The sequence below is a fragment of the Serinus canaria genome, chromosome 12 (genome assembly GCF_022539315.1).
Source record: "Serinus canaria isolate serCan28SL12 chromosome 12, serCan2020, whole genome shotgun sequence".
NCBI lineage: Eukaryota > Metazoa > Chordata > Aves > Passeriformes > Fringillidae > Serinus > Serinus canaria.
In genome coordinates this window covers 5,682,050-5,696,102 of record NC_066326.1, presented here as the reverse complement: position 1 = coordinate 5,696,102, position 14,053 = coordinate 5,682,050, and the positions used below count along the sequence as shown (strand labels likewise).

Sequence of the window (14,053 nt, the reverse complement as noted above, 5' to 3'; positions counted from 1 at the left end):
CACCAGTTTGGGATTTATGTGCTGATAAGCTAAAAGAGTTCTGAGGAGATCCCTTTAAAAGTGACCACTCACAAATATTCTCAAAGTATCTCAAAAGAAATAATAATAAAATAATTTCATTTTCTGAGCATTTTTTAGCTTTACATGCTGGCTCACAGTGAACAACCCCAGCAAGCTGCTGTCCCACAGCAGGTAATTAAACCACTCCTATCTGCCCCAAACCGACCTGATCCACATGCTCTTCCAGGCTAAGAACTGTGCTGCAATCCCCTGCACAAACCCTCCCTGCACACATCCCTCAGCCAGCCTCAGAGCTGGCCTGAGTCCACCTGCAATGACAGGCATCAGTCAGCAAAGGAAAGAAAGACATAAACCAAACTCCCTTAGACTTGCACAAGCCCTTGGTGCATCCCTGGCTACCAGCAGCCCAAACCAGCCATCTCCTGGAGCTGCTCCTTGTGCTGGGTGACACACATCACATCAGGCCAGGGCATTTCACAGGGGACAGCAAGAGCTGCTCTGCCCAGAGCTGCCAGCACACAACCCCACAGGCTGCCCCTGCTGCCCTCCTTCCTCCTCCAGCTCCTTGCTGTTCCTCCTGGCCTCTGCCTGACCCCCACAGCTCATCAGGGCTCACTGCTCCTGCTTTCCAAGGCAATCCTTTCACTGAACTCTTTCCTTCCATGCTGTCCCTCTCGACTTTTCACCACTCTCCTGTTACTTGCACCCAGCATTTCTAACATATCCTAATCACTTGGGACCACTAGTTTTGCTCCCATGCCAGTGGCCCTGTTGGAGGGATGTACCACCAGGACAGCTCTCTCTGCTCCTTTCCACCACCTTCTTTCCCCTGTCAAAGCAGCACTACAGACTCATACAATCCTTACAGCCTGCAAATCCCACTGGACAGAGTCTCTGCTCCCATCATCCTTCCAGCTGCTCACATGCTCTCACTGGTTTCTTCAGACAAACCAAACACTTCAGTCAGGCAGCCAAGAACTCTTCTACCCACCACATCTGCTCCTCTGCCTTTTTTTTTTCTGGCAGTCATGGGAAGATTCCCTGACTCTGCATGCACAGCAATTCTCACTCACTTTTCTCTCACCCCCACACTGCCTCTGCTTCCCTGCCTGGCTCCCCCTGTCCTTAAATCCTCCTCTGCCTCCTGCCCCACTTTACTTGCAGCTGCAGCTTGGTCCCCTCTGCGTGGACCCAGCGACTCCCCTCAGCAACAATGCAACGCCATCTCTGTCTGTGATCCCAGATTTGTCTCCTCTGAGCACTGCATCCCCACAATCCCTGCCTGTCCCACTCCCCCAGGAGCCTCTGATGAGAGCGTGACAATGTCCCTCCTCCTGCCAGGATTCATTGCAGCCATCTGCTCTCCATCGAGGTGCTTTTACTGCACCTCTGGCTGTGCCATCCCAGCAGCACAGACAGCAGCACGGGGGGCGCTGAGAACTTCAACAAAGGCAAGAGGTAATGATTAGAGACTCTTGATTTGTCACAAGCCATCAGAGGCTCCTCTGACAGGGCTGATTTATATCCCCTGCTTCAAATGGGACAGGGATTGCACAGAGCAATGTGAAAATCCTGGCCAAGGCCAAGCAAGCCATAAACATTTGCAAGGCGCATGCTTGCCTCGGGAGTCTTTTTATCTCTTTAAGAGCCTGTGCCCCATGGTGCCTTTTATTGTCACTGCACATGGAACTGAGCCCAAAAGATCACTCTCAGAGAGAGTATCCCACAGAAAGGAATCCTGTTTCAATCCTCTGCTGTAACAGGAAGTGGGGAGATTTTTCTCTTCTGTTTATTGTTATTTGCTGCATCAATCAGTGCCTCGCTGGAGACTGCAAAGGGTCGTTTTTGTTGCTTGTTTGCTTTTAGAAGTGAGGAATGGTTGTGCTGAGTTTTATACATGAAAACAGCTTAAATTCCTCTCTGTGTCTGAACTGCAGTATGTGGCACTGTCTGCTCACCATTTAGAAAGGAAATAATTGCCCCATACCTGCTTAAAAACATCAGTGCCTGAAAACCACCTTTGAGCCTGCAAAACCACTACAGCTCAGCTTTTCTGCTGATTTTTGTCTTGTTCCAAGGTGGGAAAGGCTGCATGAAAGGGACAGACCCAACCCCACACAGGCACACACCAATACTGGCTTGCAGGATTCAAGCCCAGGGATACTCACAGCTTGCTCAGGTTTTCCAGGCCTGTAAAGGCTCCATTGGTATCTTCAATTGTGCCTGAGATGTCGTTGTGGTCCAGTTCCCTGGGGAGAGGACAAGAGAGAGCTCAGAATCAGCACCTCAGTCCCAATGGCACTGTTACAAACAAGTGGGGGAAGCTGGAGAGTGCCACATGAGAACTTCCCAATTTCTCCTGACAGTTATCAGAAAATGCAGATAAAGCAAAGCAGCACCAATCACTTCTCCTGCACACATGTTGCATTCCAGAGCTCTGGCTTATTCCTAGCTGAAACCCTCTGACAGCTACTTTTTATCAAGCAGGTTTCTGTCCTTTTCTAGTTCTGTGCATCCAAACAGGAGGAGGAAAATGAAAATAAAGTGCTCAAATTAAACTGAAAGAACAGCTGTCCTTAAGTGCTACTGCCATGAAATAAGATCCCCTTGGATACACCAGTGTATACATGTATTTGTCTATAGCTGAATCTCAGGAAGATGATTTGGTGTATTTTCTACAAAGCTGCATTTTTTCTGGCAATGAACTTGAAAACTCAACAAAGTAAAGTGCCAGCATCACTACACCAGCCTAACTCTGTATAACCATTTAAAAAAACCCCAAAGAATTCCTTTTTCAGAGTTAGCTTCTTTTGGCTTTCAAAGTGACCATCAATTACAAGAGTCAAAGAGGTCTGAAGAAAAACAAGCACACAGAACAAACACAGAGATCCACAAAAGCTGTTTAAACAGACTGTTTAGAAATCCTTCCCTCCCAGCTTTTAAATCCAGCTAGCAATGAATACCCAGCAACACAGACAGAAATTCATCATTTCCAATGTTAAGTGAAAAGAAAGAAAAACTAAATAGGCTTTGTTGGTTTTGTTACATCACTCTGATTTAAAACCTGGCAAAACACAGCACCAAAGCAAACTTCACCATCCAGATAACCCCTGAGCCCTCAGGTACTCCTTTCACACCTTTTGAAGATGATTATCAGAACGTTTCCAGATAAAAAAATATTAAGACCAAATAAAGAAAAGCCAAGTCCCCCCTGCATTTTCCAGAGGCAACACAGTGAGGCTTCTGGGCAGCACAAATGCACAGTAACTTACAGGAAGGGAAAACAAATTTAAAAGAAAGCCCAGTCTCAATATGGGAATGTTCTCCCTCAGCTGGCTCAGGCTTTGCTCCTTTCTCTGCTTTAGGGTGAACTAAAGATGTGAAGGGAGATGCCCAAAGCCACAATTCCTGTTTCTCAGCTGGCTTAAGCCTGAGACCTGAATCTCCCATCCCTGGAGAGCCCTGGCCTTAGCCAGCACCACTGTGGAGTCAGGGAGATCTCTGGGCTGCTCTGTGCCAAAGGCATGGACAAAACCTCAACATCCCCGAGGGGTCTGGGCACACAGAATGCTGTGGTGGCCAAAGAGAGGAGTCCAGCAGAATGCTTTGATGTGCTGGCATTTCCAGCACCATCCTGGTGGGACAGGAGCAAATACATCCTCCTGGAGCTCAGTTTCTACATTTTCCCTAGGCTTGCCAAGCCAATGTCCCTTGTTCTGTTTTGTTTTTAAGGGAAAATCCCTTCTCAGACATTTCTCCTCTTCGGTTTCACCACGGGCTACTGGTCTTTGGAGCAGCAAACCCTTTCCCATGGCAGAGAGAGACAAGTGGGAACAGCCTGTAGGAGCTCTGACACACACTTTTATTAATTGACTGCCACACATTGTGTTTTCTTGAGAAAGGGAAAGAAAACTGTATTGCTTGTTCATCCAGTGGCAACTCAAAGGTTTAGTGTTAGAAAGGAGGAATAAAAAACCTTTTTAACAAATGAGTGAAAATAGAGAGAGGGAGAAAAAAAGAGTGGGGTATTTTGGCCCTGCTCTCTTTGTATTCCAACTCCTCTCCCAGCCCCTGTTGCCAATTTCCTATTCTTTCTGGCTGGCTGAGCTTGAATGCTCGCAGCCTTGTTAATCATTGTGCTCAGAGGTCTCCGGGCCTGACCTCTATTTGAATAGCTCCACATTTCAGCAGTTTCACACCCACCAAAGGCTCCCCAACAATAGCCCATAATTAAAGCATGCTCAGCTCTTTTTCACCAGGTGCAGGACCCAATAGGCCTTTCTCTTTATTAAATTAGAGCTCGCTCACACACTCCCTCTCCACCTCCCCCTCTGCCCGGGACATAAAAGAGGCTCCACATTCAGTGCAGGGCAAAGAGAGGGAGCAGCTTCCCTTCCCCTCCATTTTTCTTTGGAAACCTTTAGTTCCGGTCTTGACAGCTGCCTCAGAGAGGTCCCTTTCTCAATGCCCAGTGGCTGAAAGGCTTTGGCTTAAGTTTAAAAAAAGCAAACAAAACCCAAACTCACTTTCCAGTCACTTCCTTCACTATGAACTTCAATAAAGAAAAGAGTAAGATGCAAAAAGTTCTGTAAAGAGGGGAGAGTTTTCTGTTCCCATTTCCTTTTAATGACTCAGGCCACAATGGGCTTCTGAAGAGGAATAAAAGTATCAAAGTGTGGTTTTTTTCCTTTGGAAGGAAGAACTAAACCAGTTTGCTGAACCCAACCAGCCTGGGAACGTGTCTGGTGCTGTCACAAGGACTGTGAGAACTCTGTGGTGTGCCAGATGAAGGTGCTGAGCCTGCAGCTCCCAGAGAGAGGAGGAGAGCAGCCAGCAGCCCTGCAGGGTCCTGTAAGGAGACAGAGCTGCAGGAATGGAACTGCATCCCCCATCTTCTGATGTTCACAAGACAAGCCCAGATGTATTTCAGTCTCACACAGCTCTCGGTGTGCAATGCTACAACTGTGTCACCATCACATTCTCTGAAAAATCCCTTTGCCCAGGATTCTTCTCCTGGGAAGCTGAGAGGCCTCAGAGAAAAAGGAAAACAACAATTATCTGATTGCTTCTCCTGTGTTTTGCTGCTTTGGAATGTGTTTGGACATTGTTTACCAACAGGTGATGGTTTCATTGATTTCTGCTGTGAACTGTTTTGACTCAATGGCCAATTGCAACCAAGCTGTGTTGGACTCTAAGGAGAGAGTCACAAGTTTCCATTATTATCTTTTTAACCTTCTGTCTGTATCCTTTCTCTATTCTTCAGTATTGTTTAGTATAGTATTCTTTAACATAATATAGCTCATAAAATAATAATTTAGCCTTCTGAGATTATAGAGTCAAATTCATCATTCCTTCCTTCCTTCATCAGGGGTCCCACAAACACAACACAACTGCACCCCACAGGAGGCCACGCTGCTCTCATGGGCTCTACTGCTCCTAAAACCTTACAAGCTGCTATTTGGACTAGGCAAGCTCATTTCCAGTATCACATTTCCAGGTATTGTGTCAGTGGTTTTAAAATAAAGTCTGTGGTAAATGGCCACAGCCAGCACTGGATGGATCATTTCTGCAATCCAGCTTTAGGGCACATGAAACTTTGACCTTGGCAACTTTTTGTTTTTTCAGGGTTTCCCATGAAAATCAGAGCACAGAATGTTTCATGGGCTCAACTGCATTAAAGACTTCTGCTTACTTGCATGGTACCTGCAAAAGCTTCTTATTTCTATGACTGGGCTGAAGGCTGGGTGAAGCTTCATGTGTGGTTACACTTCTGGTACAGTCAAATCTCAAGCCCAACCTCTACATTTCTTTGTTTTGCCATTGTTTTTTTTTCTTAACATAATCATAATTTTATATTTAATCATAATCTTATATTTAATCATAATTTTATATTTAATAGTCAGTTAAAAGTAACAATAGTGTTCAATAGCACATTTAAGAGGATATTCAAATTTCCAGTGTTGTCAGTAGAAAGAATCATTCCCTGCTCCTTCTGAGTGCAGAATGACCCAAAAGAAATGAACATTTTCTAAGAATTTCAGTTAAAGTCAATGTGACAGCAAGAGAAATATTGCTGTCAGCTGCAGGAATGAGACCTCAGGGATTTTTGGTCAGCTGAGGTGGCTTCAGAGACCTGAAACTGCCAGACCTGGGCACCCAAAGCATCTTCAAAGCAGAACCATCGGGCAGAACACAAACTGTGGAGGGAGGGAACATGGGTGTGGTCTGACAAAAGCTGAGAGCAACTTACAGCACACGGAGGTTTTTGAGTCCCCTGAAAGCACCTTCTGCAATGTGATTGATGGAATTGTGGCTCAGCCTCAGCACGTGCAGTCCCCCGAGGTCTGCCAGGCTTCCCTCATCCAGCCTGCTCAGGTTGTTGTAGGAGAGTATCCTGAGGGAAAAACATGCAACAGCAGCTCTTGTCAACCCATCTGGTATTTTCCAAACTCCTCTGTGCCAAGCAGTGCCTGCCTCCCACAACCACCTGGCACGAGGTGATGCCCTGGGTGGCTGAGGAAATAGGATTGATTGCAGGTATTGCCCCCAGACACCCAGGGGAAGCCAGGGTGACACCAAGGAGCAGGAGGCAGCTGGTACCCAGCCATGGGGCAATTTTCTGTGCAGGCTACAGAGAGAGGCTGTCCCAGGAGTGACTGAGAGCAACAAGCCAGCACACCCCCTGCCAGCTGCAGCAGGGAGAGCTCCTCCTGCCCCCAATGCAGCTGGGTGAGGGTCAGGGAGCCTTGGCTGTGCTCAATCCCCACTCCCTCTGAGGCTCACAGGAACAGCACGCCCTGTGAGGTGCAGAGTGATGTCACACTGATGGATTTTGGAGCTCACACAGGCTCTTGGCAGGGGCCAGACTGCTGTGCTCAGGAGGTGCCTTATCATTCTGCACTTGTGCACAGCCAGCCCCAGGCTCTGGGTGTGGGTGCCTCAGCTCCACCCCAGTCCAGAGCCAAAAGCATTTCACCACAAGGCAATTGAATGCTTCCTTTCACCCACAGAAAGGAGGTGTCTGTTGTAAACCAGCCACCTTTCCTTCCTCCCACTCCCCTTTGTCAAGGAGCACAGTTTGCCTTAAATCCTCTCCACTTAGAAGAGACTATTGGAGGGCTGATTTTTTTTTCCCCCCTAGTTTTCCACCCATCTCTTCCCCTTGCCTGCATTATCTTTGGTCTGGGAGGTTTTTTTTAAGCACTGCTCCTGCTGCAGGGTGGAAGCTGGCAGGAAGGCATGTGCTTTTCTCTCCCAGCAAGGTGCAGATGAGGCTTTGGAGATGTGACACTGAGGGCAAGCCTTGGGAAGCTGCTGCAGCCACCTCACACACTGTGCAACCACCTTCTGTCCAGAATAAAGCCCTGCTGTGGAAGGCCAGCCTGGATTCTCAGAGGAGGGACCTCTCAGAGTAGCAGCAGGAACCAGATTTTCAAAACCACCTTCTTAGTGACCTGGGAGTGCAACTCACTTCAAAAGATGAGAGGGTTTGGGCTGCTCAACTTTTGAAAAAGTGAAATAAGGTTTGAACAAGCACTGAAATTCTTCACTGTACAGACAAGAAAAAAAATTCACTGAGTTCCAAACCTCCAAATTCCTCTCCTAGTACAGCCTGTTAATGAGTCTGCTTAAAAATGTGTCTAGGGCTTGCATGAAATTCACTGCAAAGCCAAAATCAAAGTCCAAACAGACACATACTCCAGAGCACTGAGAGTGTCATTTACTTGGCAAAGGGGCTGTCTATCTTTTAGCTGTGTGAGTGGGCAGAGGGCAAGCTCTGGAAAAAATTCAGCAAAGATTAATGAGTTAGAAGGTATGGGACAACATACTTTCATTGCTAAAGAAGCTATAGTCTTAGTTATGAAGAACTGGCATCTGGTCAAAATTATGTCCTCACCTGCTATTAAAGAATTTGGCTTTAAAAAAAAAAATTTGTTCAAAAGTAATCCTAAACCTGGCTGAGAAAATAAATAGTTCCTTTTGATTCCACACATGAGAGTTCCTGCCCCAACTGGTGAAGGCATGTTCCCTCTGTTTGTTTGGATGTCACCCCAAGAAGGACAGACAGCAGCAGGACACGGTGACTCTCACTGGTGTCACACATGGAAGGTTTCAGGAGCTACTGCACCTGGCAGTGGCTTCTTCAGCTTGCCAGGGCTCTGCTTCCTGCCACAGGACAGGCAGCAGACTGCACAGCTCAGCACTCTGGGGTATCTGGTTGGGAGAAGCCAGCAGATCTCTGCTGCTTCCCTGAGCTGGCATCTCTACCAGTGAGAAATCCCTGGCATGAATCAATGGCAATGTTTGTCTACACAGCCCTTCCAGCCTGGCCAGAAGTAGGAGATTTTGAAGGGGTTAACCAGAACCCTGTTGTGCAACTGGAGCTGCTGCTGCCAGCCTGGACCAGGTACCTCTAACACACTTCACTCCCACTGACCAAGCCACAGGTAAAAAGGGAAAGGAAAGATCAGCAGCCAAGTCACCATTTACCTCTGATGAAATCTTCTGCTCCCACTGTGGTTTTTTCCATGATGCTGATGCTCTAGCACCTGACTGCTGAATACAATCAGCCCTTTCTCATGCTCAGAACAAGGCAAGAGCTTTCTTTCCTTGTCAGCTCTTACATCAGCCCAGAGCCTTGGGTTCACGTTTTGTCCCAGCAACTGAATGAGAGATAACTCCTCCTTCAGATGATCAACTCCCTCCTTAGAAGACTTTGAAATTCATTCCCTGTGCAGCCACAATGTTTTCTGGTAACTGCAACCCAGTAGGTTGAGCAACAGTGGAGGTGAGGAAGGATCTTTCAATCAGGAATGAAACCTACACAACTAACAAAGTGCACAAGTCAGTCTGGATGTACCATGGCTTCCTTTCCTCACCCTGGCATTTCAGCACAGACCTCTCCTACAGGCACTCTCTGGCTGTGGGAGTTTCAGTTGGAGATCTGATGGCTCCCTGCAGCAGCCTTACCCTAAAGGCAGCACCTGAAAGAGCCTGTAGCACTTTGCAGGGCTGTGTTCACTCCCACACTATCACCTTCCCCATCTCAGCCATGGCCTCAAATCCTGCCTGTCAGGTCAGGCACACCCCAGTGCCTCACACCACCTCACACCACCAGGCATTTTCCAAATCTACCCCATCCTGCACCCCAGTTTCTGCAATTACTGCTTCTAAGACAGGACAGCTCACTGTTAGAACTGCTTGTTGGATGAGATCCTAATCCATTCCTGAGAAAAAGGACTCAGCATGACAGAAACTCTCCAGGTCTTTTGGCACTGTGCACTTTGAGTGGGTTCTAGCCTCTGTTTCTGGTACAAATATGTTTTAACAGAGCACCACAGGTGCTCTGAAGGTCATAACATCATAAATAACCAGAGCATCACTTAGGAGCCTGCAGTTCCTGCATTTCTCCAGGTTGATACAGTGGAAGCTGTAAGCCTTGAGAAAATTCCTTACTCCCCTCTCTCCTGCCAGCATTACACAACACAACAGAACCAACTTACAGCTCATGCAGCTTCTGGCAGAAGCTCCAGCCATCGGGGTTGATGCGGGATATGGAGTTGTTGCTGAGGTGAAGCTGGTGCAGAGAGGAAAGGCCATAGAGAGAGCCACTGTTCACTTCTGTCAGGCTGTTGTATTCCAGGTGCCTGTGGAGAAAAGTCAGAAGGAATTGACAGATAAGCAGCACTGGTCAAACACGGAAAGAATTTCCAAAAGGAATTGGGATTTTAGCTATACCTACACATCCTTCCACATACCCACGTGGACACATGCATGTGTGGGCACTTCTTGTCAAACAAAGACAAATTCAAGGACAACACAAAGGAAATGCCCACAAGGAGATGTGACTGCAGAGAGAAGCTCCACTGCAAGTAAACTGGGCTTAAAGCATCCCATTCAAGTTTGTGTTTGCAGAGTCTCAGCTGTGTGACAGCAGCACCCAGAAATATGCTGCCTCCATCCCCTGGGACCTCACAAACACACCTGGAAGCCAAGGGTGCTGGAAGCTTCAGGTATTTCTCTGCAGTGACTAATTTTTTCTCTGGTATGGAAAGAAAACATCACCAAGGTTTCTAGGTATCCCATGAGGTGAAATGATACCGTCTGTAACACAGAGTTTCCATCTATCAGCCAAAACAAATTTGCAGAAGCCAGATATTTAAAGACCAATTGAGACAAATGCTGAATGTTCAAACTGTCAAACTTTCAAAGGAATAGTGCCACAGCTTAAAAACCAGTGCTGTTTTAATGAACACCTGCTGAAGCAGGGAGCTTTTGTAAACTGTGGGTCAGCAGAAGAGAAGCTGCTGCATTGAATTTGTAGGCACCCCAGTGAGAGGAGAGAATTATGTATCTGACTCTATCTTATCAGAAGGCTAATTAATTACTTTTTTATACTATATTATTCTATACTGTATTACCCTATTTTACATTACATCTGAACTGAATCTGCCAACACAACTGCACAGAATCTCATGACTGTCACACGACAGTTCTGACACACACACACACTCTTGGCCCTGACAAGCCAAGGAAATAAAACACCATTACTTTAGATAAACAATCTCCATATTGCATTCTACTTTTACACAAACACAGGCACAGCAAATAAGATAAGAATTGTGTTTTCCTTCTCTGAGGTTCAGACAATGTGAATCTCAAAAATATTCTTGAGAGAAATTATGCCTTGCTTTTTCTCTGTGCAGAGAAATGTGGCAGCACTGCTGCAGCAGCTCTGGGCATGCAGGACAAAGAAAGGAGCACAAGAAGCAGCACAGGTCGCTGCTAAAATACAGAGAAGGATGTGACAGCACCAACTTACAGAACTTGCATTTTGGCCAGGCCCCAGAAAGCCCCATCAGTCAGTTTGCTGATGTTGTTGCGCTGCAGTTTCAGCACTTCCAGGCTGTCCAGCCCCTGGAACGTCAGGCCCTCAATCAGGCGGATGCGATTGCGGTTCAGCTCCCTGAAATCACCAAGGCCATACAAGTTTATTAAAGCCCAGCTCTTTCTCACCAAGTCATGTGTGCAGCACACAATGGGGACAGCAATGCCAACAGCTCCTGTGGCAGTGGTTCCCAGGAGACAGCAGCACAGCACCGGAAACTTTCAATCCCAGAGCTATCCAGGGAAGGCAGCTGGGTGTGATCTCCTAAACAAACTCACCCTGGGACAGGCTTCCACTACAGAGAAATTACAGAGTGCAGCAATTCCTCTTCATCCCTCCTCTTTCTGCATTTCTTTTCAACCACTGATCCTTCTCATCAATTCCCACTCTCAAGTGCAGACACCATTTGAACCAAAACATTGGCATTATTTCCTTTACAATCCATTGTTTTTATAGGACTTGTAATTGCCCAGTAAAAATGTGCTCTGAAAAATGCAGGTGCCCCAAAAGTGAGGGCCCAAGAGGAAACTTTATGGCCAAGTCTGAAAGGAAAGCTTTCAGTCTCCCTGAAAAACGTCACTTTTTTTTTTTCCTAATATCAGAAACTAATAAAGAGTGAAAATGTTTCCAATAACAATGTACTCTTAGCATTTGTGTATACAATGGTTTCCAGCCTGGTTCAATAAATTTCTTTTGAGTTTCCCTGGGTGGGGAAGGACCCCTAAATTTTGGCAATATCTTTTTTCTGAATAGCAATATGAGCATCATCACAGCACTCTTTACCAACCTATATCAGTCTTATGGATTGCTCGACCCAGACATACCAGGTGAAAACCCAGTTCTGTTAAATCAGTGGAGAACTTCAACACAATGCACTAAAAGCTGAAGCTACAGCTTTTAAAACTGATACTTCTCCACACATACAAGATTAGGCTGAGGATAGTTCCCTATTCAGTGTTTGTGTTGAGGAAAATGGTGGAGGTTACAACATCCAAACTTGTTTTGGAAAAGATGAAGAAGCCATAGAGACTTCAGGCTTACTTTTCAACTGCCTAAAAAAATCATGTTGAACTTGAGCTCAAGTTGAGAATAATTAAAGTCAAGTAAGCAATAAAGATTTTGCAGGCCTAAAGTCCCTTGTGGTACTGCACTTCCTGGGCTATTAGTGAAACAGGCTTTGCCAGAAAAAGAACTGTACACAAATCCTACAACACACCAATCTGGGTAACTTGCAATTCATTCATGTTTATCTGCAGAGTTAAACAACCAGCTCTGAGGCAGTCATTAAGAGCACCAATTACTCCATCTCTGAGTGCAAACCATGTTCCTAAACAGACTGGGTTGTTTGCATTTAAGTTCTGCACATGATGCAGTCAAACACAGTGAATTAGAAGCCCTCACACAATGGACAGCAATTTCCAGCTGGGAGACAAAAGACTTCTCCTATTGTGTCCCCCATCCTGTCCCAAACTGGCAGTAAATCCTGCATGTATGCAGACACAAATGCACACACTCTCCTTGGGCACACCCTGGCTTGAGGATTTCTCTCTCAGTCAAGAGGTTGACACTTAGAGGTGCAAGCTCCAACAGCATTTGTGGACTTTATGTGAACAGACAGAGGTGCACCTTCTGCCTATCAAATTTGATGAAAGACTGCAACGAGCCTTAGGCTGGGCCCATTTCTCCAAGAGCAGCAGAAGGGAAAAGCTCAACCATTAGTGCTACTTTTTTACACATCAAGCATGTTTATAGCTGCAGATGTCTGTGTGTCCCCATGCAGGCAGAACAACAACCATGTGTGTGTTAACTCATCTGAGCTGCAATTTTCTCTGCCCAAATATCACCTCACAGTTTAACAACTTTCCCTCATTGTTTTTTTATTGCCACATAAAGATACCTGTGTGGCCTTGAAACATTAACACAGCAGCTGAGCTCTGTTTCTCTCAAAGGAAACATCTTGCAAACCTCTCTTGCACCACAGACACCAGCAGCTTGCAAGGGAATGGGTTTGTCTCACTTTGTCAAGTGCAAAAGATGCTGATGTCTGCTGCAACATTCCTCCCTCCCTCCCTCCCCCCCTGATCCAAATAATGACCTGAAAACCCAAGAGTTAGAAGACAAAACCCTCTCCCAGAGTGTCTTTCTAGGAGCTGGCAGAGAACTCCTGCAAGTGAATTCTACATTTCACACACAGTAGGTGAGGATGAGTGACATTTGCTGTGCACACCCCCAGGATCATTTTATCTCCACGAAGTGTGGCTGAGCTTAATTAAAGTGGGCATTTGTACTCACAGCTGTATTAGCCTGGGCAGCCTGAAGGCCTTGACAGGAAGCTGAGTGATCCTGTTTTTGCTCAGCCGCAGTGTCAGCAGGGACCGGGACAGGCTGTCAAAGGCACCAGGCTCCAGGGTGCTGATTCTGTTGCTCCCCAGGTAGCTGCAATAAATCACAGCAGAAAAATGAATGCTTCTGTCAGAAATTACCTTTTATCAGCATTTAGTTGGTCTCCAGACAAGCTGGTGAAACTACAGAGGTGGCTTCAAACCAGCTGAATTTCTGGCTGCACAAAGAGCCTTTCCCAGAGCCTGTGATGAATGTGGAGAATTGCTGGGCACTTCCAAAGAGCTCCCTGACACCCTCCTACTTGAACAAGGCAATCAGGAGTGGAAGCCAGAAACTGGAGACTATTCCAGGGCAGGATGATGCTATTTATTCCCCACTTTCCCCTCAGTATCTGTCCCAGAGGTCTTTTTTATTTGGATGCTAGTCTGAGCCACAGGGGGCTGTTTCTGCAGGACATCAGTCACAACACCACTCTCCTATACCCTCTTGCAAGCAGCAACACAAACTCGGGTGTAAACTTTAATGCAGGCAGACTACTTGCCTGCACATCTTCAAAAGTAGCTAAAATACAGATTATTTCATGTTTCTCTGAATAGGCAAACATCCTGTGGGAGTTTGTTACTCTGCTTGACCCCATTTTCTTCAAATAATCAGAGACATGTCTGTTCTCAATATTCAGAAAGCCACTTTAATGATGAATTAGCTGCTCTCTCTCCTCTCTTCTACATGCACATGGGTTTGCAGATGTAAAGACACTTACACATGAAGGATGTAGGATACCTGAAAGATATCTTTTCTTTG

At 46.2% G+C, this 14,053-nt stretch overlaps 1 protein-coding gene across 1 annotated transcript in view; it reads right to left on the bottom strand.

Moving 5' to 3' along the window:
* LRIG1 (leucine rich repeats and immunoglobulin like domains 1) overlaps window positions 1–14,053 on the bottom strand; it is a 90,419-nt gene that overhangs the window by 18,904 nt on the left and 57,462 nt on the right. The window contains exons 6-10 of the mRNA XM_030228093.2: window positions 13,202–13,345; window positions 10,844–10,987; window positions 9,525–9,668; window positions 6,272–6,415; window positions 2,190–2,270 (exon numbers count right to left, since the gene is read on the bottom strand). Coding sequence (XP_030083953.2) covers window positions 2,190–2,270; window positions 6,272–6,415; window positions 9,525–9,668; window positions 10,844–10,987; window positions 13,202–13,345 — 657 coding nt within the window. The remainder of the gene's footprint in view (window positions 1–2,189; window positions 2,271–6,271; window positions 6,416–9,524; window positions 9,669–10,843; window positions 10,988–13,201; window positions 13,346–14,053) is intronic.